The sequence below is a fragment of the Ipomoea triloba genome, chromosome 9 (assembly GCF_003576645.1).
Source record: "Ipomoea triloba cultivar NCNSP0323 chromosome 9, ASM357664v1".
NCBI lineage: Eukaryota > Viridiplantae > Streptophyta > Magnoliopsida > Solanales > Convolvulaceae > Ipomoea > Ipomoea triloba.
Genome location: NC_044924.1, coordinates 3510357 through 3535883, shown reverse-complemented (window position 1 = coordinate 3535883; position 25527 = coordinate 3510357). Strand labels below are relative to the sequence as shown.

At 35.1% G+C, this 25527-nt stretch overlaps 3 protein-coding genes across 3 annotated transcripts; all 3 read right to left on the bottom strand.

Moving 5' to 3' along the window:
- Positions 1-2017: 2017 nt before the first annotated feature.
- Positions 2018-5081, bottom strand: LOC116029232 ((3S,6E)-nerolidol synthase 1-like). The gene is made up of 7 exons (XM_031271141.1): positions 5049-5081; positions 4636-4925; positions 4128-4500; positions 3821-4033; positions 2984-3122; positions 2640-2876; positions 2018-2561 (listed from the first exon to the last, which is right to left on the bottom strand). Exons 2-7 carry the CDS (start codon positions 4904-4906, stop codon positions 2241-2243), a joined length of 1554 nt encoding a protein of 517 aa, XP_031127001.1. The 5' UTR covers positions 4907-4925; positions 5049-5081; the 3' UTR covers positions 2018-2240.
- A 1426-nt stretch (positions 5082-6507) lies between these two features.
- Positions 6508-10392, bottom strand: LOC116030506 ((3S,6E)-nerolidol synthase 1-like). Its single transcript, XM_031272765.1, has 7 exons — positions 10212-10392; positions 9862-10117; positions 8189-8564; positions 7801-8019; positions 7548-7680; positions 7184-7420; positions 6508-6957 (listed from the first exon to the last, which is right to left on the bottom strand). Exons 1-7 carry the CDS (start codon positions 10317-10319, stop codon positions 6658-6660), a joined length of 1629 nt encoding a protein of 542 aa, XP_031128625.1. The 5' UTR covers positions 10320-10392; the 3' UTR covers positions 6508-6657.
- Positions 10393-20425: 10033 nt separating this feature from the next.
- LOC116029121 ((3S,6E)-nerolidol synthase 1-like) lies at positions 20426-22297 on the bottom strand. Its single transcript, XM_031271018.1, has 5 exons — positions 22242-22297; positions 21543-21761; positions 21292-21424; positions 20935-21141; positions 20426-20725 (listed from the first exon to the last, which is right to left on the bottom strand). Exons 1-5 carry the CDS (start codon positions 22295-22297, stop codon positions 20426-20428), a joined length of 915 nt encoding a protein of 304 aa, XP_031126878.1.
- Between the last annotated feature and the right edge of the window lie 3230 nt (positions 22298-25527).

Here is a 25527-nt window from a genome sequence, read left to right as displayed (position 1 = left end):
CACTCTCATCAATGTCAGCCAAAAAGTTAGAAAAAAACTTCCACAAACTGGAAGAGGTTAGAGCATCCGTAATAGTGGCCTTATTTTGTGATTTTTGAGGAATTTTGTAAGTGTGATTAAGAAAGAGAATATGGGAGGAAAGATAAAATAAAATAAAGAAAAAGGAAACAAAAAAAAATTCTGACATTTGAAACCAAAAAAAAAAAGAAAAAAAGTAAGTTAAATGTTGGCAACCACTCTGATTCACCCTAGGGGGCGCATGAGAAACAAGCCCCCGAGGCGCGAATTGTCGCGCGATCTGCGATATTTTTTTTGTGTTTTCTTCTCAGATTTTGCAGGAGAAATAACCCCCCAATTTTTATCTTCATATCAATTTTGATTCAACATAGTTAAATTCTTTTCTGTCATAAACCCCTAAAAAACTATAGGTAGGGATGCTCTGACTTTTTGGACGACATTATTGACTAGCCATGGATGTTTTTTCAATTCTTTTATTGTAGTGTACAGATATTTTCTTGCATGATTCTGCAGCAACGCGGTTTCTGCGGTGAAGAAACACATAGATATGGATTGTACAGAAGTTGTTGGTAGCTTAGGGTGCGTGTTTGAAAATCTAAAAAATTATTTTTTGAAAAATATTTTATAGAAAAAGAGTTATTTTTTAAAAAATATTTTCTTTTCTTGTTTGGTTGTATTTTAAAAAATTATCTTGGCATGTTTGGTTTATTTTTCAAAAAATAACAAAAGTATATTTTATATAAAAAATAATAATAACAACACTGAGGGTATAGGAGCAGAGTTTTGACCTGAGTATTCAGGTGAATAACGAGCTTTTCATACTCATCCAAATAAGTAGGCCACTCCATATTTTCCTCTGCAACTTTCAAAACTCCAAATTCTTTGCAATTCCATACGGAAAAACTCCGACGATTCGAGAAAAAGACGAAGGCGACGACTTTGGGAGGTCTTTGGGTTCGGGCTTTTGGTTCTCAGTGAGCCCGAGTCGCCATTCAAAGCTGGAAGAAGAAGCCCTTTGAGGGGAATGAACAGTGAGAAGGGGGGTAGGTGAGGATTTTCTCCAACTTAGAAATAGGGGTTGATGAAGAATAACACTAGAAAGGTCAAAAATGCCCTTCAGGTTCACCGAAGCTTAAGGTCAATTTGAACAGGACTAAAATTGTCCAATTTTTATTAAATTTGGGCAAAATGTATCAAAATTATTTATGGTGGACTAAACGTGTTCAATGCATAATAAGTGTAAGACCAAAACAAAAAGAATTAACTCTTACAATTTTACTTTTTAAAAAAAAAACTCTTACAATTTTACTTAGTATAAGAGTATTTTAAAATTTTATTATCAATTCTTTATAACTTTTTCGATTTGATATTTGATCTGTAAAATAGATAATTGACAACTTTCTTCCCAAAAATATTTTTCTCCAATTGTGATACACCATCCTTATTTTCTTTATACTAACCTGTTAAAATCAACTTTTTCATTTTAGAAATGAAATATCAAGATTAAAGAGTATTATAATTAAAGAATAAACATTAAAAAGCACTAAAATATTCATGTATAATATAATATTTTAATAGAATTTAATAGTTTTGTTGCTATAGAAGTTAAAATTGCAACTTTTTTAAAGAGTTAGGGTTAATATTACAGTAGTAAAAAATTCGAGACTAAAATGACCGCAAAGAATAATTGAAAGACTGAAAATACATTTTTTTTCTTAATTTTGGCCAATTCATTATGGCTTGCATGGCAATCCATGACATTTTTTTTTAATGCAAATACTATTAGAAAGCTTTTCAAATAATATTTATTTGACAATTTTTTTAAATTTTCTTTTATACTTATCAAGATGTTACTCTAGAAATACGATGCTTATTGCTAAATAAGTATAAGAAAATAAAGTTATACATTCACTATTAACTATAATTTTTAGCATAATGATAAAGTGATTATTACAATTGGTGCCAGAGCAGGTTCATAATATGTGTATGATCACAAATATAAACATTAAGAATATTCGATTATCACTATTTGTATCGGAGTTTTGCATTGAAGATTTCAATTAAAATTTAAAGCAATGTATACATTACACTATTTTCTAACATACATGCAAATTGACCATTGATAGATAGGAGGGATAATGTAAATTAAACATATTATTACTATAAACCGAACAAGTTATTTACTGTAAGTCATTCTTTGCATAATCTGATAACTCATCTTACTATATATCTTTGTCGTTTCCCAGGCCAGCAGATTCGCCATTGATTATAGAAAACATGGACATGATTTGCTTCTGGAGGATGGGTAGACAATGAGTGTCACTATAGTTGTACATCATTGGCACCATTCTTGTAATATTTAAGCAAGCTTTCCTAAAAGATGCTGGAATTGGAGTTGGAGTTAGGCACAATTTGTTTAGGAGCTTCCACTGTTCTGAAACCATATTGATAACGTGTTGTTTTCCATCACTTAATGAAACATCTTGGTTTTCTTTTACGTAGTACTCTACATATGATGCATCATTTCCATCTTGCTTCTCGCCCTGAGATATATTTCATAAATATCCATGTCAGAAACAACATTAATAGTACGTACAATAATTACAGGCAAACGACTTTACCTGAGTAGCGTCAAGGTCATCTAGGAGGCGAAGAATTGCTCCTACTAAAGTTATAATGTCTTCAATAGCTGTGGTTCCCGTGGATGCACCGTGGCCTAGCAGGAAGAAGCACATAATGAGAACCATAGGAACCCCGGTAGTGATAATTCCAATCTGCAAGTACTCATCAGCCGTCGGCGAATTCCTGGTAGCAAACCACTTTGCTTCTATTATATAAGCATCGCACAAACTTGTCCACTGTGACAATAATAATAATAATAATAATAGTCAGGGCGTCAATCCAAACGTGTAAACCATTGAGTTTTAATATTATGCATAGACCAAACATTGTTCAGTATTTATACCCCTTTTTTAAGATGGTCAATTGGATCCCAACCATACTTGTCCAAAATAAAGTTGCTGATATCATTTGTTGTGTCAAATAGTACACTCAAGCAAATCTTCATGTAATCGGGTAATCCTTCGGCCACAGATATTTCCCATCTATAAAATTACATTATAATTTAATAAATTTCACCTATCTTTTAAAAGTAAATATTTGATGCACTATCAATATAGAACATATATGATATTTATTAATCCTCGACCCATTTTAGTCCCTCTGCTGCACCATTATATATATAATGGTGCGACAGAGGGAGTCAAATGGGTCGAGGATATATATATATATAGGGTCATGTTCAGGTGTAGCCGCTCCTTAACGTTGTGAGCAGTGTAGCCTCACCACTATGTATACAGATATACACCACTCAGTGTTAGAAAATGCACCACACGAATATGCACAGTTAGGTACACATTATCAAAAAACACACCACTAAGTATGCAAATATACACCACACAGTGTCAGCAAATGCACCATTAGGGGCAAGGGAGTTATGGTGCATTATTTGGGTGTGTGGTGTGTTTTATGGTGTTTTTGTGTACTTTCATTGTAGTGCGTTTTTTAACATTGAGTGGTGCATTTCCTAACATTGAGTGGTGTGAACCGCAACGATCGCACGGGAAGGCGCGGCCACATTTGAACAGATTTATATATATATATATATATATATATATATATATATGCTACATACATAACTATATAAGAATACATAAAAATATGTTCTCATTGTAAAAGTTTTTCACGATTAAATTGAATTACAAACGAAAAAAAGTGAAGAGATCAGATGAATATTATCTACCTGTTAATGGCGTTTACAAATTGAATGGTTTGATCAAATGTGGCATAAACATCAATAATGTCATCAATAATGTATACAAGGGCGATTGGCTTGGTTAGTTCTACCCTTTCTCTTGACATGGAAGGATCAAAGGTGAGTGCCAATGTCCAAGTGTACCATTTTAGCTGTTGACTTTTTGCCAACTCATCCATTAGCCCAAGTCCTTTCCACCATCTAGAATTTTCATTAGTAGTTAGAATAAATGACCTAACATATATATAATTCAGATAAAACCAACAATATTACTCAAAGTTCAAAGTCAACTCACCGCAGAATTTGACGAAATTCTTCTTGATAAAGTGATTGGGTTATGCTATAATCCATAGTTGCCAAATTTACCAAGCTAGCTTCCCATTCATTTTCAAATCTCATATTTTCAATGATGGTTTTGGCTGTGAACTTGGCCAAGCTCTTATGATGGGGATATTGTAATGTTTTCTTAACTATAATGGCTTGACAATCATCAAGACTGGTCATATTTGCCATCAAAGACTCCCTACTAAACCTTGCAGCTTCTTCAAGAATATCTTCTCCTTGTATGGAAAGATGAGATGCTTCATGCAATGCCATCAACCCCTTTATATCTTTGCCTAGCTCCTCCTTAAACTTTCCTTCTTCATTAGTGAACTTGGTGAAAACATCTTTCCAAGGAAAAAAAAATTGTTATGTTAAACATGGTATTGTTCATGAAGAATTCTTTAATTTCTAATTGCATTTTAACATTATTGTTGGTAAACGATTTTCGATAAACAATAAAGTCAGATGAAAACTAGTACCTGAGGAGATGTAGTAACCTTCTTGCCTAAGTAATCTAAAGCAAAGTGAAATATCGTAAAGATCAGCAGTTTCATCAAAAAGAAATTTATTAATTTTATGATATTGTCGCTCCAAAATCACTCCGATAAGCTCTTGAAAATAGTAGTCTATGCCCAAGAGCTGCATCGCATCTATCACAGGTAGCACTAGCAAACCGTCTTCTTGGAATTTGTATAGTAAACTTCGCCCTTCCTCCATTAATAACTCATCCTTGCAGTGTGATGCTTTCATCTTCTCCAATCTCAAGAAACTTTAAAGTAACAAATAATTGTTTAAAAAATTACTATCAACTAAATTAATATAAAGACTTTATAATCTAGCCTAGTGAATTCTTTGAAATCTTAAAAAAATAATAATAAATGAATAAACTTACCAAGAGTGCCAGAATAATGAATGTATGCAAGTGATGATGAATGGATCATGGATAGTTTTGTGTACGAATGCTATTTATAGAAAAAAAAAAAAAAAGTCAGAGCTTATCTGTTCAAAGTAATTTGACGAGTGGAAAATATTAAAATAAGAACGCGTTTGCCGTTTTAGTACAATGGCGTAACGTGGGTGATGGGTTGAGCAATATTAAATTGCGCAAGTTGCGTTATCATTCACGTTTCAGTACTCACAATTTACGCTCAAAGCACTCGTTTTTATTTATTTATTTGTAACACGTTTATTGCCGGGAAATAAATTTTATAGACCTCTATTGCAAAATTTAAAAATTGAAAATTTAACATTGTGATTATTAAATCAGTCTTTTAAATTTTTAACATTCATGATACATTACAAGATAATATGACTACTTATTTGGAATGGTAATATGTCATCACACTATAGAGTAGTTGACGTACGTGTCTATATTAACTAATTAGCTATTATCATGATAAATATTCTTATAGTTCGATCTATTTGTCGGAATATATAAATTATTGAGATATTTGTATTGTATAAGCATCCAAAGTAAAATAGTCATTTTATTTCTATTAAGAACATTGAAACGCCGATTTTTCAAAAGTATAATCAATTATTACAATTTATTCACACTCAAATAAACGTTAGAACAAACTTGAACAAGAAGTAATCAACAATTCAACATATACTTTAAAAATTAGAAAAAGTGTTGGCAATTTTTAGAAAAAGTCTGGTCTCCACCCCAGACTGGATGCTATCTTCTCTTTTGTTAAGCGTTCAGCAAATGTAATAGCTCATGTTCTAGTTAGGGTTGGCTGTTATTTGTGTGTTGGTAACACATGATTTAATTTGATGTCCCGCCTCCTATCATTTTGGATAACACATTTTTACAACCAGCTAATGTTATCAGTTGGTCAAACTCGCTAATCAAATCCACTAACAGCTATCAGCTAAGTCAATCCGCTATTAGCTATCAGCTAACAACTATTTACCAAACATCTAAATAGGAGTAAAAGTCGGGAGTAAGGTTTTTGAGTCCAAGTAGTATTTTCATATATTAATGACCACTTACTAAGAAGTTTGGTTGAAATGAATGATTAAAAGTTGTTGTTGGTCAATCAAACATGCACAATACCTATATAAAATCTATATTGATGGGATACAAGATATATTGCACATTCAGTTTATGGTAACCTATAGCTCAAAGCTAAGTAATCTCAATATGCATACAATTTAAGGTTTTGAGTCAAGTATATGACAAAATGGCTAACCTTACTTGCAGATCTATTATTCCAATGACAATTCCGTAATATCAATGACCAAAGATATGCCGATATCCTAAAGCTTCCACTGACGAGGTTAGACTCCTCATGATTTAAGATATACTGAGTTGTAATGTTACTATATATATTTATTTCAAAAAAAAAGAAAAAAGAAAAAGAACATTTTATTACAAACGGAAGAGAATACATACATACAAGATGAAATAAAGGATGCTATTTGTCCCAATGCCAAGCCATATTTATCAGCTAGCAAGTAAACAGCAGTATATAATAATACTGAATTTTTCATCAGCTTCACCACATCAAGTCTTCCTTGTTGTGGGAAAACATGAACTTGACATGCTCTTCAAGGACAGGAAGGCGATGGTTGTCGTTGTAAGCATACATCATCGGAACCAATCTCGCTACATTTAAGCAAGCTGTTTTGAAAGATGTTGGAATTGTGGTTGGCGAGAGGCAGTGCTTATTTAGTAGCTTCCACTCCTTGGAAACCTTATCCAGAACATGCTGTCTTCCATCACTTAATGACCAACCTTGTTGCTCTTTCATGTAGTACTCCATGTAAGATCCATCATTTCCTTCTTGTTCCTCATCCTGTGGTACAACAAAATAAAAAATATTAATTATTACTCGCACCACATGTCATGACTGAACGATGCAGGGTTGATCCCAAGCAAAGACAATATAAGTCATTGCCCACGTGGTAATTTAAATTTTAGGTATGAAAATGTTTTTTTTTTTCTTTGCCCCAAACCTATAAAATTAATGATAGGATTGGGGCTGATTGAATAGATGGATCTAGTAAACCATTTTAATGCACCTCTGCAGTTCCTAGGTCATCTAGGAGGCGAAGAATTGCAGCAACTGAAGATATAATGCCCTCAACATCTGTGGTCCCAGTGGATTCACCATAGCCCAAGAGAAAGAAGAGGTTGGTGAGGACCATGGGTATTCCTGAGCTTGTTATCCCATTTTTCAAGTATTCCTCCGCCCTTGGTGAATGCCCAGAAGCAAACCACTTTGCTTCGGTTAGAAATGCATTGCACAAACTTGCCCACTGTCGTCAAATTAAAACATGGCACTGATTAACACCATAGACTTTTCGTAATGTTTATATCTATCTTTTCTATCTTGCTCTTTGCAATTAGATGAGAAGAGAAATTATGATGATGTTATTGGCTTACCGCTTTTTTCAAATGGTCTATAGGGTTCCATCCAAACTCTTGGTAAACTACGTTGCTGATCTCATGTGTGGTGTCTTGAATTACCTTAAAACACATTTTCATGTAGCTTGGTAATTTATCTGCAACTTCCCATCTATTGTCCACAAAAAGATTTTGATTAGGAAATCTTGTTGATTGCTTCATTAAGAGAGTATAAGCTACTAAGCTTGTTATATATGCATGTGAGAAAAAAAATAGTTATATTACGACATACCTATTAATTGCTTCGGTGAAAAGAATAAGTTCATCAAGAGTACCATAAACATCGAAAATGTCGTCCACTATGTAGACAAGAGAGATTGGCTTGGTAATCTCTATCCTTTGCCTTGACAAAGTTGGATTGGTAACCATTGCCACTGACCAAAGGTACCATTTCAGCGGTTGATTCCTAGCGAGCTTCAACTCCTCTGATAAACCAAGCTCTTTCCACCATCTTAATTAATGATAGAAGTATACACGCTAAGTTAAAATGTATATATATGGATGAAACATATATGTTTTACAAAAAAAAAAAAAATGGAAAACAGTACTAAAAAACAAATTTTATATTTTCAATATTTTTCAATTAAAAAAAAAGCATCAAATAAAAATATTGTACTTACTTGAAAACTTGATGGATTTCTTCACGGTATATACATTGCATCACGTTGAAATCCATTCTTGTTAAATCTGCTAAGAGCTTCTCCCAATCCTTTTCTAGGTTATGAGTTTTAAGATAATTAATTTTCGTGAACCGAGCCAAACTTTTGTGATAGGGATAGTTCAGTGTGTTTTGAACCATGGAAGCATGGAAATCATCAAGATGTGGCAATCTTGCGGTGAGAAAATTGGTAGAAAATAGGAACGCCTCATCTAAGATGTCTTTGTCGTCTTCTATGCACAGATGTGAGGCTTCATGCAAAGACATGAGCCCCCTTATGTCTTCCGACAATGCATTCTTAAACTTCAAATTCTCACCTTTGAACCTATTAAATACATCTGTTACATTTCACAACACGCATTAACTTTTTTGCAGGGACCCAAAAAAGTTTTATCATTAATCTAGTGTGAAAAGAGTAATACTTATTATAAAAAATGTAATACGTTTTAAGAAATCAACAAGTATTATGTTTGTATTAAAAATTAAAGTATTACATTTTTCTAATACCTTTCAAGGGATAAGTAATACTTTTTGTTGCAAATGCAACACTTGTTCGCGTATTAAAGAATATTATATTTTAATTTAAAAGTATTAATTTGATATCTGTCTCACATCAGTTTAGGTAAAACTTTTATATTGATTTGACTTTGAAATGTCTCCCAAACTTTATTTAATTTAATTATGAAAACAGTTCCAAAATGCTTTAAAAAATTAGAAAAATTTATAACGTGAAAATTTGTCCAAATACTTCCTAAAAGTTTTTTTTGAGGCACGTGAGTAGTAGGGATGACAAATTGACATCCACATAATAAAATAATAAATTTTCCTAGTTATATTAAAATATAAAATAATAAAATATTGAAATATAATAACTAAATTGTTAAGTTTTTTTTTTAAAAAAAATAATAAAACATATTATTAGTTTAGAACTAAAAATAATAAAAAGCTAGCAAAAGTTATACAAACTTTCCAAAAAAAAAAACAACATACTAGTACTTATTTTACTATTATATATATATACACATGCTGAGTTGGGTGATGATGTTTTAGGTGAATTTTGTAAAAAAAATTCAAATTCAATTTGACTAACAGCGAGTTTAATTTGTTAAGATCTACCCGAACTACTAATCACTATCACCCACAAAATTGTCTGTGGGTAAATTAAAATTGTCATCCAAAGCAAATATACGCTACTATATTCATTATTTCCATGAGTTGATAGTGGATAGGGATACTCTTCCCTCTCATTTTCTTTCAATTCGTTCCCACCGCACACAAAAGCCGGGATTAAGCGTTACCACACTTTTTCGACAAATATCTAACATCAATCATATACATACGACAACAAATCCACAACCTGATAACCTTTGTTGCTATTGTACTGCGTTTTCGATAGGAACATCGCCCATTTTATGTGGTTAGCTGGTTAAATTTTGCATTATCTTTTTTAAATAAACTTAAAAGGTATATTATTTTTTGGGTCACGAGGTAAATTCATCGTGATTATTTGAATATGTAAATTAGGAAAGACTTTTGTGTGACCGGTTCAAATAAGAGGGTATTTGTAAGAATCAAACTCTTGACAGCTCTATCTATCTAGACAGTAATAGAATTACAAAAGTTCTAGTTTGGTACCTGCAGGGACGTGGAAGCCATGTTGCCTTAACAATTGAAAACGAAGTGAAGCTGCGTAAAGATCATGGTCACTGCTATACAGAAGAGTTTGAGAGTGTTTGTATTGTTGGGTGAGAGTTTGAGTGATTTGATCTTCAAAGTAGTGATCCATACCAAAGCGCTGCATGGAATCGATTATCACCACTTCTTTTAAACTGCCTTCTTGCACTTGTTCAAGTAAATGGCTCATTTCCAGTTGTTTCTGCTGGTATTTCACCTGCAAATTAAATATAATATGAGTCTGCATTAGCAAATCATAACTTAATTTGCATTCTTCTTTTCAATATTAATTGTTCTACATACATACGTACCATATTAGGCGCATTCAAAGGGTAGTTGGGAGCAGTGGATTCACGAGGCACTGCAACTGGATTCTGCGCAGGTTTGATAATATTTGATAGGACATGAAGGAGTGCCATGGGAGTCTGTAAGTATATATGGTTTCTTTGGTCGATAGCTAGATCAGATAAAGTATGTTGCTGGGTTCTCTCAAGAATGCCCCGAATTTATAACAAGTTACGTACGTTACGTTCCTCGAATGCCAATGGGTTGGCCCCCTAACATCACCATTAGATATGTGGGGGTTGGCCCCATAATTTCACCATTAGGGCTAGGCAAGCATAAAGAAATAAAGTTGTAAATTGCTATTAGTTGAACTTTTGGCTTAGAAGAAATAAAATTGTACATACCTACTTAATTAGTTAAGTATAACTTTTGGTATAGGCAGAAAAGAGGTTGTCTAATATATAAGCATGGTTGAAAAAAATCACTAGGGTTCCTCGGGCGCTCGGGGGACGCCTAGCACCTAGGGTGCCTAGGCAGGGATTAATCGGCAGCTAGCCAAGCGTGTATTTTTTATTTTATTTTGTATTTTAAAAAAAAATTATTTAAGTATTTTTAATTTTTTTAAAGACTAATAATTATAAACTATATAATATTCTAATAGTTAATACAAAAATATTAAATATTAACCTAAAAATATATGGAGTTTGAACAATTTTAGCTTATTTCCCTCGAAACGTTGTCGTTTTGATTGAAATAACCCATTAAAAAAAATAAGAAGAATAATTGCTAATCGCACAACTAGGCGGCCTAGTCGTTGCCTAGAAAAACTAGTCGGCACCTAAGAAGCCTAGGCGGTCGGCGCCTCAGGGCCCTAAGCGGAGCTTTGGCAGCCTAAGCGGCCGCTTAGCCGACCGGCCGCCTAGACCACTGATTAAGGTGATACACTAGGCGGTCGCCCGACGCCTAGTGCTTAGGCAGCGATTAATCTGCATCTAAGTGAGATTTTTTAACACGGTGTATAAGTCCTGCTCCCTTGTAACCCAGGCCATTAAAGGACCACAATAAGGTAAATCAACTTAGACTGTTAATAGTTGATCGACTCAAATAAAAAAGACTAATATTCAAATATACTTACAAGTTTATATCTTTAGTCATCTTGATTGGAGTTCCTTATAGGCTATAATTGAGGTTCAAAAATCGAACACTTTTGATGTTTATAGTACTGTCCTGCGCATTTGGGTTGGTAGGCCATCCGCACTATTGTGAATTGTGATTGAGGCCATTGGAAAGCTTAGCCGAAAGTTTTGTTTTGTTTTGTTTTGTTTTTTTCTTTTAATGCTTGCGTGTTGCAATTCTGACCCGCAGAACTGCATTCATTGTAAGGGGAGGGAGAATTGCATGAATGAAGAGTAAATAATAAATAATTAAATTTTCTTTATATAATTCTCCAAATTTTTTTTTTTTTGATATAAGATATTGAAAGTAGTGAAGATTGCATTAATATTACTAGACCTATAAAATATAAAGATAAAAGTTTAGAAGATTTAGAAAATCTCTATAACTAAGGTAATTGAGTCCAAATTCATATAGAAGTTATTGTATTCTATGACAAAAGTAAAAAAGTAAGAATTTTTTTGTCTAAATATAATGCATAAAAATTCAACAAAAAAAATAAAATTCAAAATTTAATTTAAAAGTGACATTTTTGTGCATATTTAAATACAAATTTATTCACTTAAAATTGTCTGTTCACCTGTATAGTGTATTATTACTCGTATTTCTCCTATCATATACTCTATATATATGAATATAATCTCAGTCGAATATAATCTTCGACTGAGATTATATGGATTCGATTGAGACTTCAACTGAAATTATATTCATATATACAGCGTATAGGACATGGAAATACGAGTAATAATACACTAAATAGGTGAACCGACAATTTTACTCTTTCATTTGACATCAACTTAACCAAAATTTGACGAAATGACCAACATTGAAAAGAATTTGAAAGTCAAGGGACCTAAATTGTCCAAATTAAAAGTCGTAGACTAATTTTGAAAAATCAATATAATCGGAAGACCATTGCTGGAATTAACTCTTTTAAGGTCAGTTACTTTTAAAACTTTATTTTACTTATAATTATAACAAATATTTATCAAGTATAAAAATATTAAATTATATCTAAATTACTTTTTTTTTAAAATTGTGCCTCTAAAATTTCGGGACATTGTGCCGTTGACATGGCCAGTACTGACTTCTCGTGCTGATGCGTTGTCACCTATTTCAAATGTGGGGTCGGTTTGGAGCTTAACACGTTTTTTTTTTTTTTTCCTTTTTGAATGCAAACAGCAGTGCACATGAATCTTGGCGCATCCTTTCAGTGCACCGTACATCAATGTAAACCACACGTCCACACCATATATTATCAACAAATATCAAGTACAATTATTGCATTTGGAAAAAAAATTAAAAAAAAAAATTCGATTCCCCATATATATTGGGTCGTTTTCCATCACAAATATGAGTGATGAAATTCCATCATTGAAATAGGTTAAACAAAAGATAAATAATACGGAGTAAAAGGATGCAAATAAAATTACATTTTAGGTTAACTTCTTGACATGTTAATGTTGTATATTTGGATGGACAGAAAATAGGAACTAAGGAAATGAAAATATACACAGAAAGAAAAAACAGAAAAATTTCTGTCCTTATTCACTTAATTACAGTCTGGGATACCTTAATTTTTTTCATGGAATTACTATTCCAAAAACTTGAACAGGTAACCTTCCATTTGAAATAGTCACAGTGATGTCATCAATCACAATGTATTTGGCATATTAATAATTTAATAGGAGTATAAGTTAATTTAGCATGTTATTGGTATTTTAAGTGATTATTTTGTGGAAAAAATATTATGGGATCCACCCTCAATTTGGAGTAGTTGAAAGTAGATTCGGGTTGTCCTAAGTGAGACGAAAAAATTGATAAATGGTACTTTTAAAATAAGTGGTGGATGATTGAGCTGATCCTCAGAGTGAACCTATAAAGTTGAAAAAAAAAAACAGAATGAAAATATTGACTTTGTTTGGTTGTCCCACATTAAGAAAGTAAAGGATTTTTCACTAGTATATAAACACCATATTTTCTGGAAAAAAAAAATTGAAAATTTGTTGGTAGAATTTTTTTTTTTTTTTTCATGTGCAAAGAGATGCAAATCAAATTTTAAAATGGCTCGACTCGCGCCCACAATTTTAAATTTTGAAATGAAATGACTTGACTTGTACTCACACCTATGTTACACTTGACTTGCCATGAATGATTGTTGGACTTTCTTTACTAACAGACATTAATAAGGGTTAAGGCCTTAGTGGAGTTAGTGTCTTACGGCTTTACCTATGTTTTTTTTTTCTTTTTAAATTAAATACGGGCCAGTCAGTGGGTTATATGGGTTCAACCTGTTTAATCTGTAAAAATAAGGATTTAACAGGTTGGGTTTGGATTTTACCTATCCAATCCGTCTAAAATATGAGTTTTGACACCTCTAAACGGACTTACGCAACGCAATTGACTTGCTGTAAATGATTTTTCGGACTTTTTTTTTTTTTTACTAAAACAGACGAAATATAATGCAATATACTCGTCCCCTGTCCATATTTCGCCTGTGCACTGAATCAGGATCCTTGTCACAACACAATTATTTTTTTCCATCACTATAATATCCTAATTAAATTGCAATCTCTTGTTTACACAATACTTTGTTTTGATTTATGGAAAAATTGTCAGATGTACTTGAATATGCACTTTGGTGAAACTTGCATTGTAACCTTAACTACTGAAAGACTACGTACATAAAAGATAAATAGTCTAGATTGTCTATAATTGGCTAGCTTGAATTGAGAAATTGGCCCGTAAGCCACTCTCATAAAGAGTCAAACTTATAACCTAGAATTTAATTACCAAGCCAACACTCAAATCAATTGGCTAAGATTTCCACCTTATCTATACAACAACAACAACAACAACAAAAAGAAAAAAAACTAGAATTATAATCAAATGTTTTATTAAGTCGAGTTAAATAGGAACTTAAAACTCTTATTTATTTATTTATTTATAGAATACAGATGAAAACTATATTAATTATAATTTTTATTAAAATATTGGCTTATTGATGGAAAAAATTTAAACTTTTAAATCTTTTGACAATTATATAGAATTTGAAATTTTAATTTTTTTTGTATTTTGTGAAAATAATATTCGACTATGCATAAAAATTACATTTAAACATATAAATTTTAATATTTTTAATTTTAGCCTTTGTATTTATGACAAGTAAAACTAGTTATAATATTCAGCTAAAGAAAAAAATCCAGTGTAACCTGAATTTATTAAATTGGGGTACAATTATTTAAAGATTAAACCTTAAAATGATATATATATATATATATATATATATATATATATATATATATATATATATATATATATATATATATATATATATATATATATTCATCTAGGCTTTGGTGCGCTGAACGTCGCAAGTGAAACATTCAGTTGAATCTCAACTAAGGAGAACCGACATTGTATGCTTATTTTTTAATTAAAGAGATAACATCTGTTCCTAGCATGAACCGATGTTGTATGTTTTATTGTTTCTGTTTTTTTTTATAATAAATGAGCATATAGCGTCGGTTCAATTGGGAACCGATGTTATATGCTCAATTTAAAAAAACAAAAAAAAAACATATAACATCGGTTCCTAGTAAGAACCGACGTTATATCTTCCCGATGTTATATGCTCAATTTAAAAAAAAAAAACATATAACATTGGTTCCTAGTAAGAACCGACGTTATATCTATAATTTTTTTATTTTCTAAAGAAATGACCATATAACTTCAATTCCTAATGGAACCAACGTTAAATGTCCAATTAAAAAAAAATCTATAACGTCAGTTATTTAAATAACCGACGTAAAAAAAAAAACATATATTATTATTCTTATTTAATTTATTGACATTTAAAGTCGGTTTTAGAATAAGTAGTGTTATATTTTACTCATTATATGTTATTTCTGTTGTACTGTCAATTTCGTATCATTAAAGGAACTAGTATAATGCATCGCTGCCATTCATTTTTATCACGTATCATTAAAGGAACTATTATAATGCATCGCTGCCATTCATTTTTATCACGTCAATTCGAAGCATGCACTTATTTTTCTTTAGCCTTGGACCCTCATGGAACATCGTACAAGGTTGGTGTTGTTTGTATTATAGACAATTAATCAAATGGTCACTGTTCATAAAATGGGATAGCAATTAGTCCATTCATATAAAAAGTTTTCCAAAAACGATTATATGCATTTATAAATGGCGACTGATTATTGGCCTCTATGACATTCTCATTTATCACGCAATGGCAAGTCAGTTAAATCCTTATCTACAAATATAATATTTATTTATCCCATGTGGTCTTTCTAACTCGAGATCAGCTCCATAATACAACATAGACTATATAGTGGCACATTTAAAAAAAAAAAAAAAAGTCACTAACTGTTTAAAAACATGGGTTATTATTATCACCCCGACTCATCAACCCATTTTGAGCATAATTCTACACTGTAGCAGTTGAGTTTTGAACCTATGTCTCTCTTTTTTTTTTTAAATACTGTCTACTAAACATACAAGGGATCTACCCACTTTGCACATAATTTTTACACTGTCATAATCGAGTTTCAAACGAATTAACCTTGGTCTCTTCTCCCAAATAGTGCCTATTGAACTAGTGAGCTAAGCTTGTGCATGTCCGGCCTATTTTTATATTATTATTTACAGAAATGTATACCGATAGGGTGATTGTGCAACTCGCGACTTACCTTCGCAGTAGCTTTGGGAGCGGGGTACTCTGAGCTTAGGATTAGTCTGACAAATTAAAGCTGAGATCACCTAAGTTTTTTTTTTTTTTAAAAAAACAAAACAAAACAAAAATGCAAGATTTGTGATTGAGTTTTTTTGTGGTGGTCATTTGTGACTGATTCTGTGTCTCGCGATTTACTTTTGCAGTGACTTTGATGTGAGATCAAGTGAGCTTAGGATTAGCCAGAAAATGCTAAAATCATCTAAATTTAAAGAATAAAAAACACAGAGAGAAATGTAAGATTTGTGATGGAGCTTTTTGTGGTTGAGTTGAATTACAAATCATGGCCATTTATTTATCTTCTTTCTCATCTTCTATCTCAATAGCCATAGTTGATCGAATAACATGTGGACGTTAGATTTTGATTGCGACATTAATAATGTGGGCCGGGCGGGACATCAGGTCTGATGTTTTCGGAAAAATTAAAGTCATCAATTCATGAATCTGTGGATTACTGCACATCTGGTAAGCAGGACAAATTTCATAAATTCTTATGATTTTTTTTTTCTCCTGAATTCTCTCCATCACATTTTGTAAGAGTAATTGTACTCTGACTAGGGTTAATGGATCAAATGATTGATTTTTATTTGCATCACCACTAATTGTGGCAAAAAATAATTTTATATATGCTTTTTTATTTGTAATATAATACTCTTAGAGTGGCTGTTGGATCATTGGTATTAATTACTCAATTATTATTTAAAGAGTGTTAACTAACTTTAAAGTCATTACCACTTAACTTTGAATTTTGTTTATTCAAAAAGTAAATTAGACTTTTAAATTTTCAAGAGTTGTAATTAGACTCATAAACATGTTATTTTGGAGCATTAAACTCCAAAAGTTGTTTGGTGACTTGTAATTGCGCAGGTCACTAGGGTTCCGATGACCAACAACTCTGGCGAGCCTCTAACCAATTTTCATAGAAGTTTTGAGTTAAACACGGTGACAGGCTCGCTTTCTCCTTCGATTGAAGAAGCTAAGACAGACTAGTTGATCTACCTTCTCCGGTGTTTGATCATGTCTCAATTGATTTTATATTTTTATTTATATTACATTGGTAATTAAGAAAATATTATAAATGGATCAATCATATTTATCTCTTTAATTTCAAAAGGCCAACGTGGTTTTTTTTTTTTTTTTTTTATAATTCAAAACCACAAACTTTAGAATGATATTGCTTACTAGATTGTATGTTCAATCCTATGTCAAGTCAGTAACGTTATCTCTCTCAGCGAAGCCAACAACCATATCGAGCTGTATGATGTATACTGAGATGATTCCATAAACGTTTCCATTGCATATCAATCGTGTAAAATATACAAATGAAATTATTTGAACAACTAGACACCACATAAACGAAAAAACAAGCTAGAAAACAAACACACATACAAAAAAAAAAAAAAGCATTATTATTATTATTATTATTATTATTATTTTGGGTACATTAGAATGAAAGACCCAAAGGAGAAACGTGCTACTACACTGATCTGTGTTTTTAAGCACATGTTTGTTGTGACAGATAATCGATTATCAGTAAACATTGTTGAGTGTATATTAAAGGAATTATTATAATCCATCGCTGCCATTCAATTTTCTCACGTCAATCTGAAGAATTTATTTTTCTTTAGCCTTGGACCCTCATGTAAAATCGTACAGGATTGGTGTTGTTTGTATTATTGATTTATCGTCAATTAGGGTCAGTCGTAACTTATAAGGTGGACCTACGTTGAAACGACACTATTTTGTAATTCACATCTTGGTGAGGCTTTTTTTTTTTTTTTTTTCTTTACATAAAGAAAATTTGTTAACAAATTATATATCTACTGCAAAGATAAATGTTGACTAAATGAAAGAACCAAAGGAGTAACGTGCTACTACACTAAGACGCCTAAAACATTAGCAACTATTATGTAGTGTGATGACACATTTGTTACCATTCTAAATGGATGGTCACATGATCGAACCACGGTAATGGAGACATTGATTATTTAAAGTGAAAAAGATTGAAAAAGTATTGAACAAATACTATCTTGTAACGACTAATATACATTATATTAAAAATGAACATGCATCAATAATTCATGAGCAAATATGATTTTTAGTCTCTCAACTATAATATATGTATCAATTTTAGTCCTTGACTATTAAAAATTTCAAATTAGGTGCATGACTATTCAATTTGTATCACATTTGGTCCTTGACTATTAACATNTCACATTTGGTCCTTGACTATTAACATTTTCAAATTAGGTGCATGAATATTCATTTTGTATCACATTTGGTCCTGCCGTTAAATTTTCCGGTCAAATTTCTGGCGAATGTCACCGGTGACAGACTAATTTATTTAATTTTTATTTTAAAAATTATTTTAATACTCTGTAACTTTTAAATAAAAAAAAACTTAAAAATAAAAAAATAATAATAATAAAATAGAAAACGCCGGTCATCCCCGATGACTTCGCCGGAAATTTGGCCGGAAAATTTAACGGCAGGACCAAATGTGATACAAAATGAATAGTCATGCACCTAATTTGAAAATGTTAATAGTCAAGGACCAAAAGTGATACAAATTGAATAGTCATGGACCTAATTTGAAATTTTTAATAGTCAAGGACCAAAATTGATATATATATTATAGTTGAGGGACTAAAAATGATATTTTCTCAATAATTCATCTTGGTGCGTGATTATATTTAGGGATGAAAGTGGGCTGAAGAAGCGTAGCCTAATTCAATATCAAGCCCATTCTTAATGGGTCAACCCAACATCTGTAATCTATGGTTCACGAAGCCATTGGGCCGGTAACTTCGTCTTCTACTTCTTCCTAATAATCTTAGAGGCAATAATTGCTTTTATTTTTTTTCTGGTCAAGAGAAGAGAAGTAGGCTAGAGCTAAACACATGTTCAATGAAGTCTCTAAACCTTCTCCTCCCAAAATCAAACCTTCTCGACCCACCAAACCCGTTTACGTTAATCTTAATGTTACTTATAGGTCATTGTTTGCATAATCTGATAACTCATCTTACTATATATCTTGATAACCGTATTAATGAAAAACCTTGGTTTTCTTTTACGTAGTACTCTAAATATGACGCATTTTTTCTATCTTGCTTCTAACCCTGAGATATATTTCATAAACATCCATGTCAAAAACAACATTAATAGTACGTACGATAATTACAGGCGGATAGCTTTACCTGAGTAATGTCAAGGTCATTTAAGAAGCGAAGAATTGTAAAAATATATGAATACATAAAAAATATTTTCTCATTTTAAAAGTGTTTTACGATTAAATTGAATTACAAACGAAGAAAAGTGAAGATATGAATGTTATCTACCTGTTAATGGCATCTAAAAATTGAATGGTTTGATCAAATGTGGCATAAACATCAATAATGTCATCAATAAGGTATGAAAGTGGGTCTTGGAGCTAATTGAGAGTCCAACGACCACGAGAGTGGCGTTGACACATAGTATCATCTACACTTAAGTAACCTAGTCCAAGCCCTTAATTATTTTAATATTGCTTGTTAATTGCCTTAGTTAATTGCTTTACCATTGCACTTTGCACATAGTTATTCATTCAGATCTCAACTCACTCTCGAACTAACTTCGGAACACTCTACACTCTTGTGCTTAACCACCTAATATTCAACACCCTTCCGATCCACTCCTTGAGACGATATCCGGTGTGAGAATACCCCTCACACGCACTCCATTCCATCACCACTTTAAAACAACTTTCATATGTATACTTTAATTAGTTATTTCCCTTCAAAACACTCTTTAAATTAATTAGTACTAAAAAACAATTAAAAAATACTATCAACTAAATAAATATAAAGACTTTATAATCTAGCTAGCTAGTGAATTCTTGAAAGCTTAAAAAAATTAAGTAATGCCAGAATAATGAATGTATGAAAGTGATGATGCATGGACCGTGGATAGTGTTTGTGTACGAATGCTATTTATTATAGAAAAAAAAAAAAGAAAAAAGTCAGAGTTTATCTGTTCAAAGAAAGTTGACAAGTGGAAAATAATGGTAGTCCCGTGATATCAATTAACTGGTGACCAAAGATATACCGATGTCTTAAAATTTTTGCGGCATGTCACGGGGTTAGACTCTTCATGATTTAAGATATATTGAGTTTTAATGTTACTACATATTTATTAAAAAAAAAAACATTTATTACAAACGGAAGAGAATACATACGTACAAGATGAAATTCAATTTGTCCCAATGCCAAAGCCATATTTATCATCAGCTAGCAAGTAAACAGTATGTATATAATAATACTGAATTTTTCATCAGCTTCACCACATCAAGTCTTCCTTGATATTGGAAAACATGAACTTGACATACTCTTCAAGGACAGGAAGGCGATGGTTGTCGTTGTAAGCGTACATCATTGGAACCAATCTCGCTACATTTAGGCAAGCTGTTTTGAAAGATGTTGGAATTGTAGTTGGCGAGAGGCAGTGCTTATTTAGTAGCTTCCACTCCTTGGAAACCTTATCCAGAACATGCTGCCTTCCATCACTTAATGACCAACCTTGTTGCTCTTTCATGTAGTACTCCATGTAAGCTCCATCATTTCCTTCTTGTCCCTCATCCTGTGGTACAACAAAATAAAAAACATTTACTCCAGCCATGTCATGACTGAATGACGTAGGGATGGCCCTGAGCAAGGACAATATAAGTTATTGCCTAGGACCCATGCTTGGAAGGGGCTCACCCCCTCTTCTACCTCTGTGTGTGTGTGTGAATTGGGATTTTACTGATTGAATTGATTGAACGTAACTAGTAAACCATTTTAATGCACCTCTGCAGTTCCTAGGTCATCTAGGAAGCGAAGAATTGCAGCAACTGAAGATATAATGCTCTCAATATCTGTGGTCCCAGTGGATTCACCATAGCCCAAGAGAAAGAAGAGGTTGGTGAGGACCATGGGTATTCCTGAGCTTATTATACCATTTTTCAAGTACTCCTCTGCCCTTTGGTGAATTCTCAGAAGCAAACCACTTTGCTTCTGTTAGAAATGCATTACACAAACTTGCCCACTGTCGTCAAATTAAAACATTACACCGATTAACATTTTCGTATTGTTCATATCTATCTTTTCTATCTAGCTCTTTGCAATTGGATGAGAAGAGAAATTATGATGATGTTATTGGCTTACCGCTTTTTTCAAATGGTCTATAGGGTTCCATCCAAACTCTTGGTAAACTATGTTGCTGATCTCATGTGTTGTGTCATGAATTACCTTAAAACACATTTTCATGTAACTTGGTAATTTATCGGTAACTTCCCATCTATTTGTCCACAAAAAGATTTTGATTAGAACATCTTGTTGATTGCTTCGTTAAGAGAGTATAAGCTATTAAGCTTGATATATATGCATGTGAGAAAAAAAATAGTTATATTATGTACCTATTGATTGCTTTTGTGAAAAGAATAAGTTCATCAAGAGTACCATAAACATCGAAAATGTCATCCACGAAATAGACAAGAGAGATTGGCTTGGTAATCTCTATCCTTTGCCTTGACATAGTTGGATTGGTAACCATTGTCACTGACCAAATGTACCATTTCGGCGGTTGATTCCTAGCGAGCTTCAACTCCTCTGATAAACCAAGCTCTTTCCAACATCTTAATGATAGAAGTATACATGCTAATTAGGTTAAAATGTATATATATCGACGAAACGTATTTTACAAAAAATGGAAAATATTGTTAAAAAAATACATTTTGTGGTGTTTGGTAAATAGTTGTTAGCGGATTGGGTTAGTGAGTTTGACTAGTTGATACCAATAGTTCATTGTACAAAGATTTTGGTAAATTAGTTGTTATATATGCAAAATGACCTTTTAAGGGTATAATTTATTTTCTCAAAAAGCTGATAAAAAAAATTATTTTGAGCAGCTTTTTGAATTTTAGTATTTGAAACAATAAGTTATTAGAAAAAAATGATTAAACAAACACTCATATTGACGGTTTAACCAAATCAAACAATTAATAGTGGTCAAACAAACCAAAATTGACTAATAAGCTAACTATTTTACCAGATACGACTTTATGTTTTCTATGTTTTTCAGGAAAAAAAAAAGCATAAAAAAATATTCCACTTACTTGAAAACTTGAAGGATTTCTTCATGGTATATACATTGCATCATGTTGAAATCCATTCTTGCTAAATCTGCTAATAGCTTCTCCCAATCCTTTTCTGGTTATGAATTTTAAGATAATTATTTATCGTGAACCGAGCCAAGCTTTTGTGATAGGGATAGTGCAATGTGTTTTGAACCATCAAGGCATCACTGTCATCCAAATTTGACAATCTTGCCAAGAGAAGATTGGTAGTAAATATGGACGCCTCATCTAAGATGTCTTCATCTTCTATGCATAGATGTGAGGCTTCATGCAAAGCCATGTGATGGATTTTAATAACCCGGGTGGTCCGAATTACAAAACCCGATTAAATAAATGGGGGTATGACAAGCTAATGAATCGTAAGTATACCGCGGGGGTAAAATATATATTGAATTGTATAACGCTATTACAAAGGTAAGCAATGTAATAACAAGACAAGTGTGTTGAAAAGTAAGTGAGTATGTCCTGATCAGACAACCAACGAGCTTTTATATCAGCCCTAGGCGTAACTGATCCGGAAAAGACGCAGGGAAGCGCGCCTAACGCCCGGGCCGTAACCGCCGCCGCGAGACTCGGGCAACGTGCGGACCGCCAAGCCCGGACGCTCAGCCGGGCTGAGCGTGCTGCGGACCGCGCTCAGCCGGGCTGAGCGTGTTGCGGAACACGCTCAGCCTGGCTGAGCGTGCTGCGGGCTGAGCGTGCCGCAGATCACGCTCAGCATGGCTGAGCGCGTTGCGGACGCTCAGCGAGGCTGAGCGTGCCGCGGACGCTCAGCTGGGCTGAGCGTTGCGGACGCTCAGCGAGGTTGAGCGTGCCGAGGACGCTCAGCTGGGCTGAGCGTGCCGCGGACGCTCAGCCGGGCTGAGTGTGCCGCGAGCCACGCTCGGCCGCGGCTGACCGTGGCTAGCCCGCCACGTGGCCGCCTCCGGGTCGTACTTGCCCCGGTTCCTTCTTGCCCGGCTCTTGCTCCGCACTCGGTCCTAATTATTCCATCATCAGTCCCCCACTCTCTGAGTTGCGAGATTTCGGCAACGAAAGAGAGTAAACACGGATTATTTATAAGCCTTCGCATTAGACCGGGCCAGAGTCCGTCCCAACTAGAGTCCTTGCTGCACTGTGAGTGTTATCCGAAACTCTATCTCAAAGTTGTTCTTATCCATCCAGAAGTTCAATCCCTCCAAAGTTCTTACTCTTCCCAAACTATAAATACCCCACACCATTCAACACTTTTCACCCCTCATCATCTCACTAAAATTCCCCCTATATAAGCCCTTTTACCCCCTTCATTCTTCTTTCGTATTTACATTGCCACATTACTTCCCTCCTCTCTTTCTACATTCCAACCGACCAAAGCACCACCGAGCCACCATCAAAGTGCCGCTACCAACCGCCGGCCGCCACCTCGCCGTCGCCGGGCCGCCGTTACCGCCGTCGCCACCGACCGTCGGCCGCCACCGAACCACCACCGAGCACCGTGCTCCGCCGCCGCCGAGCGTCGAGGCCCCGCCGTTGAGTCTGGGCATCCGTAATCCGTGTCACCCGTCCAAGTGCGTCTACCCCTCTGCGCCTTCCCTGGAGTCGGTTAGTAGTCCTTCTCCCCTTTTCATGTTCCAAATTTGGTTTCCTCCCAGCGTCTGAGTCTCGCTTAGCCTGCATGCACTCTTCCTCGTACGACCCGTACGAGAGTTTTCTGGATTCCATCGACCGCTCTAAGGTCCCCTCCTCCAGCGAGGAAGCTCTTACCTACGAGAATTTTCCCTATCCTTTTGACGGGGTTCCCGAGCCTTCCGTGAATCTCATGGACGCCGCTCCGCGCTATGTTATAGAGCCGGCGCCGCTACTCGAGCCCTATGACGAGTCTGTCCACACACTGCTTGACCCCCGCGTCCCTGGCGGGACTCTGGCTCAAGCCTTGACCGACTATGAGATTGAGCTCGCCAAGTCTCTTGTCGGGCCCACAGTAGAGCTTGTCCTTCCCGTCCCTGGTCGAAGTATCCTGGAGCCCCCTTCCCCTCGCCACTTCGGGGTGCACCTTACCTCGCTCCAAATGGGGCTCGCCTTCCCATTACATCCCTTCATTATTGAGTTCCTAAACCACCACCGCGTGGCCTTGGGGCAGTTAGTGCCCAACTCCCATAGGATCCTTTCCGCCTTCCTAGTCAGGTGTAGTCAGATGTCCGTCCACCCATCTCTCAGTCAGTTCCAGCAACTCTTCCAAGTAGGCGGTAGTTCGGGGGGGGCCCAGGGTAGGGGCTATGCGGGAATCTCTGCCCGCTCTAAGACCCGATTTTTCCAGGATATTAAAGTGGCTAACAAGTATTGGAAACCCAAGTTTGTCTTTATCTCCACCGGTCCCGGTCTTCCCTTCGAGATTCCTTGGGGGGGATACCTCTCAAAAGCCAAGGTCGACCCCGTACCTTACCTCTCCTCCCATTTGAACGCTTTCCTCAACGGTCAACGGGGGGTTTGCTCGGAGCCTCTGGTCACTCCCGAGGCCCTGCACGATATAGGCTGCGTGCGTGGTGTGCCGCTTCCCCCTCCCCCTCAACCCCTTGTCCCCCGATTGTTAGTGTTGTCCTCCGGGGAGTTCGGAGGTTCCGAGGGCGATATAGTTGAGGGCGAGGAGTCGTCGTCCGGTGCTTCCGACCCTGACTATCGTGGTTCGTTCTTTTCCCATGATTTTATTTTGCTTGCTTTGTTTCGATACATGCTTTGCTTGGTATATAACTTGCTTGTTCTTGCACGTTTTAGGGATGAGCGACGAAGCTGAGAATGCCCGCGCGGTCCTCGCAGCCTATAGGAGCCAGAACAGCAAGAGGGCCCGCCGAGGGGAGCCCAGCCGGTCACGTGTACCGCGTGCCGCGCCTCGGTCCTCCCCTCCGGGTCAAGCGCCGGTTCCACGAAGTCGCCACAGCTCGGCGTCCACCACAGCGGACAACCCGGCGCCTGGCTTTGCTACCTCCGCTCCCGGCTTTGCAGCCCCGATGGGCTCCACGTTTTCCATGCCCTCCGCCCCTCCAAGTTGGCCTGTGTCCATCCCTCCCTCGGTCTCTTTGCTCCAGGGGGATGTGCTAGCGGAAGATGTGATGCGGAGCCTTGTCTCGACCCGCGATAAGGAGTCGTGTCGTGGCCGCCCGGATTACCGCTCGTTAATGGAGGTATGTCCCTATTTTGTGTATTTCCGCGATCCTCCCCCTCTCCTTCGGTTCCGCGATTATCTTGTTTGCTCGTCGTCCTGCTTGCAGACCGTGGTTCGCTACGGTGC

Coding starts and splice junctions, on each gene's coding strand:
- LOC116029232 (XM_031271141.1), bottom strand. CDS start 4,906: ATGAAAGCATCACACTGCAAGGATGAGTTATTAATGGAGGAAGGGCGA. Junction 3,123..3,820: donor TTTGTAAACGCCATTAACAG/GTAGATAATATT, acceptor GTAATTTTATAG/ATGGGAAATATCTGTGGCCG. Junction 2,562..2,639: donor ATGACCTTGACGCTACTCAG/GTAAAGTCGTTT, acceptor AATATATCTCAG/GGCGAGAAGCAAGATGGAAA.
- LOC116030506 (XM_031272765.1), bottom strand. CDS start 10,319: ATGGCACTCCTTCATGTCCTATCAAATATTATCAAACCTGCGCAGAAT. Junction 10,118..10,211: donor CTTTGAATGCGCCTAATATG/GTACGTATGTAT, acceptor TTTAATTTGCAG/GTGAAATACCAGCAGAAACA. Junction 8,020..8,188: donor GAAATCCATCAAGTTTTCAA/GTAAGTACAATA, acceptor TCATTAATTAAG/ATGGTGGAAAGAGCTTGGTT.
- LOC116029121 (XM_031271018.1), bottom strand. CDS start 22,297: ATGGATTTCAACATGATGCAATGTATATACCATGAAGAAATCCTTCAA. Junction 21,142..21,291: donor TAGACCATTTGAAAAAAGCG/GTAAGCCAATAA, acceptor CATTTCTAACAG/AAGCAAAGTGGTTTGCTTCT. Junction 20,726..20,934: donor ATGACCTAGGAACTGCAGAG/GTGCATTAAAAT, acceptor GTTGTACCACAG/GATGAGGGACAAGAAGGAAA.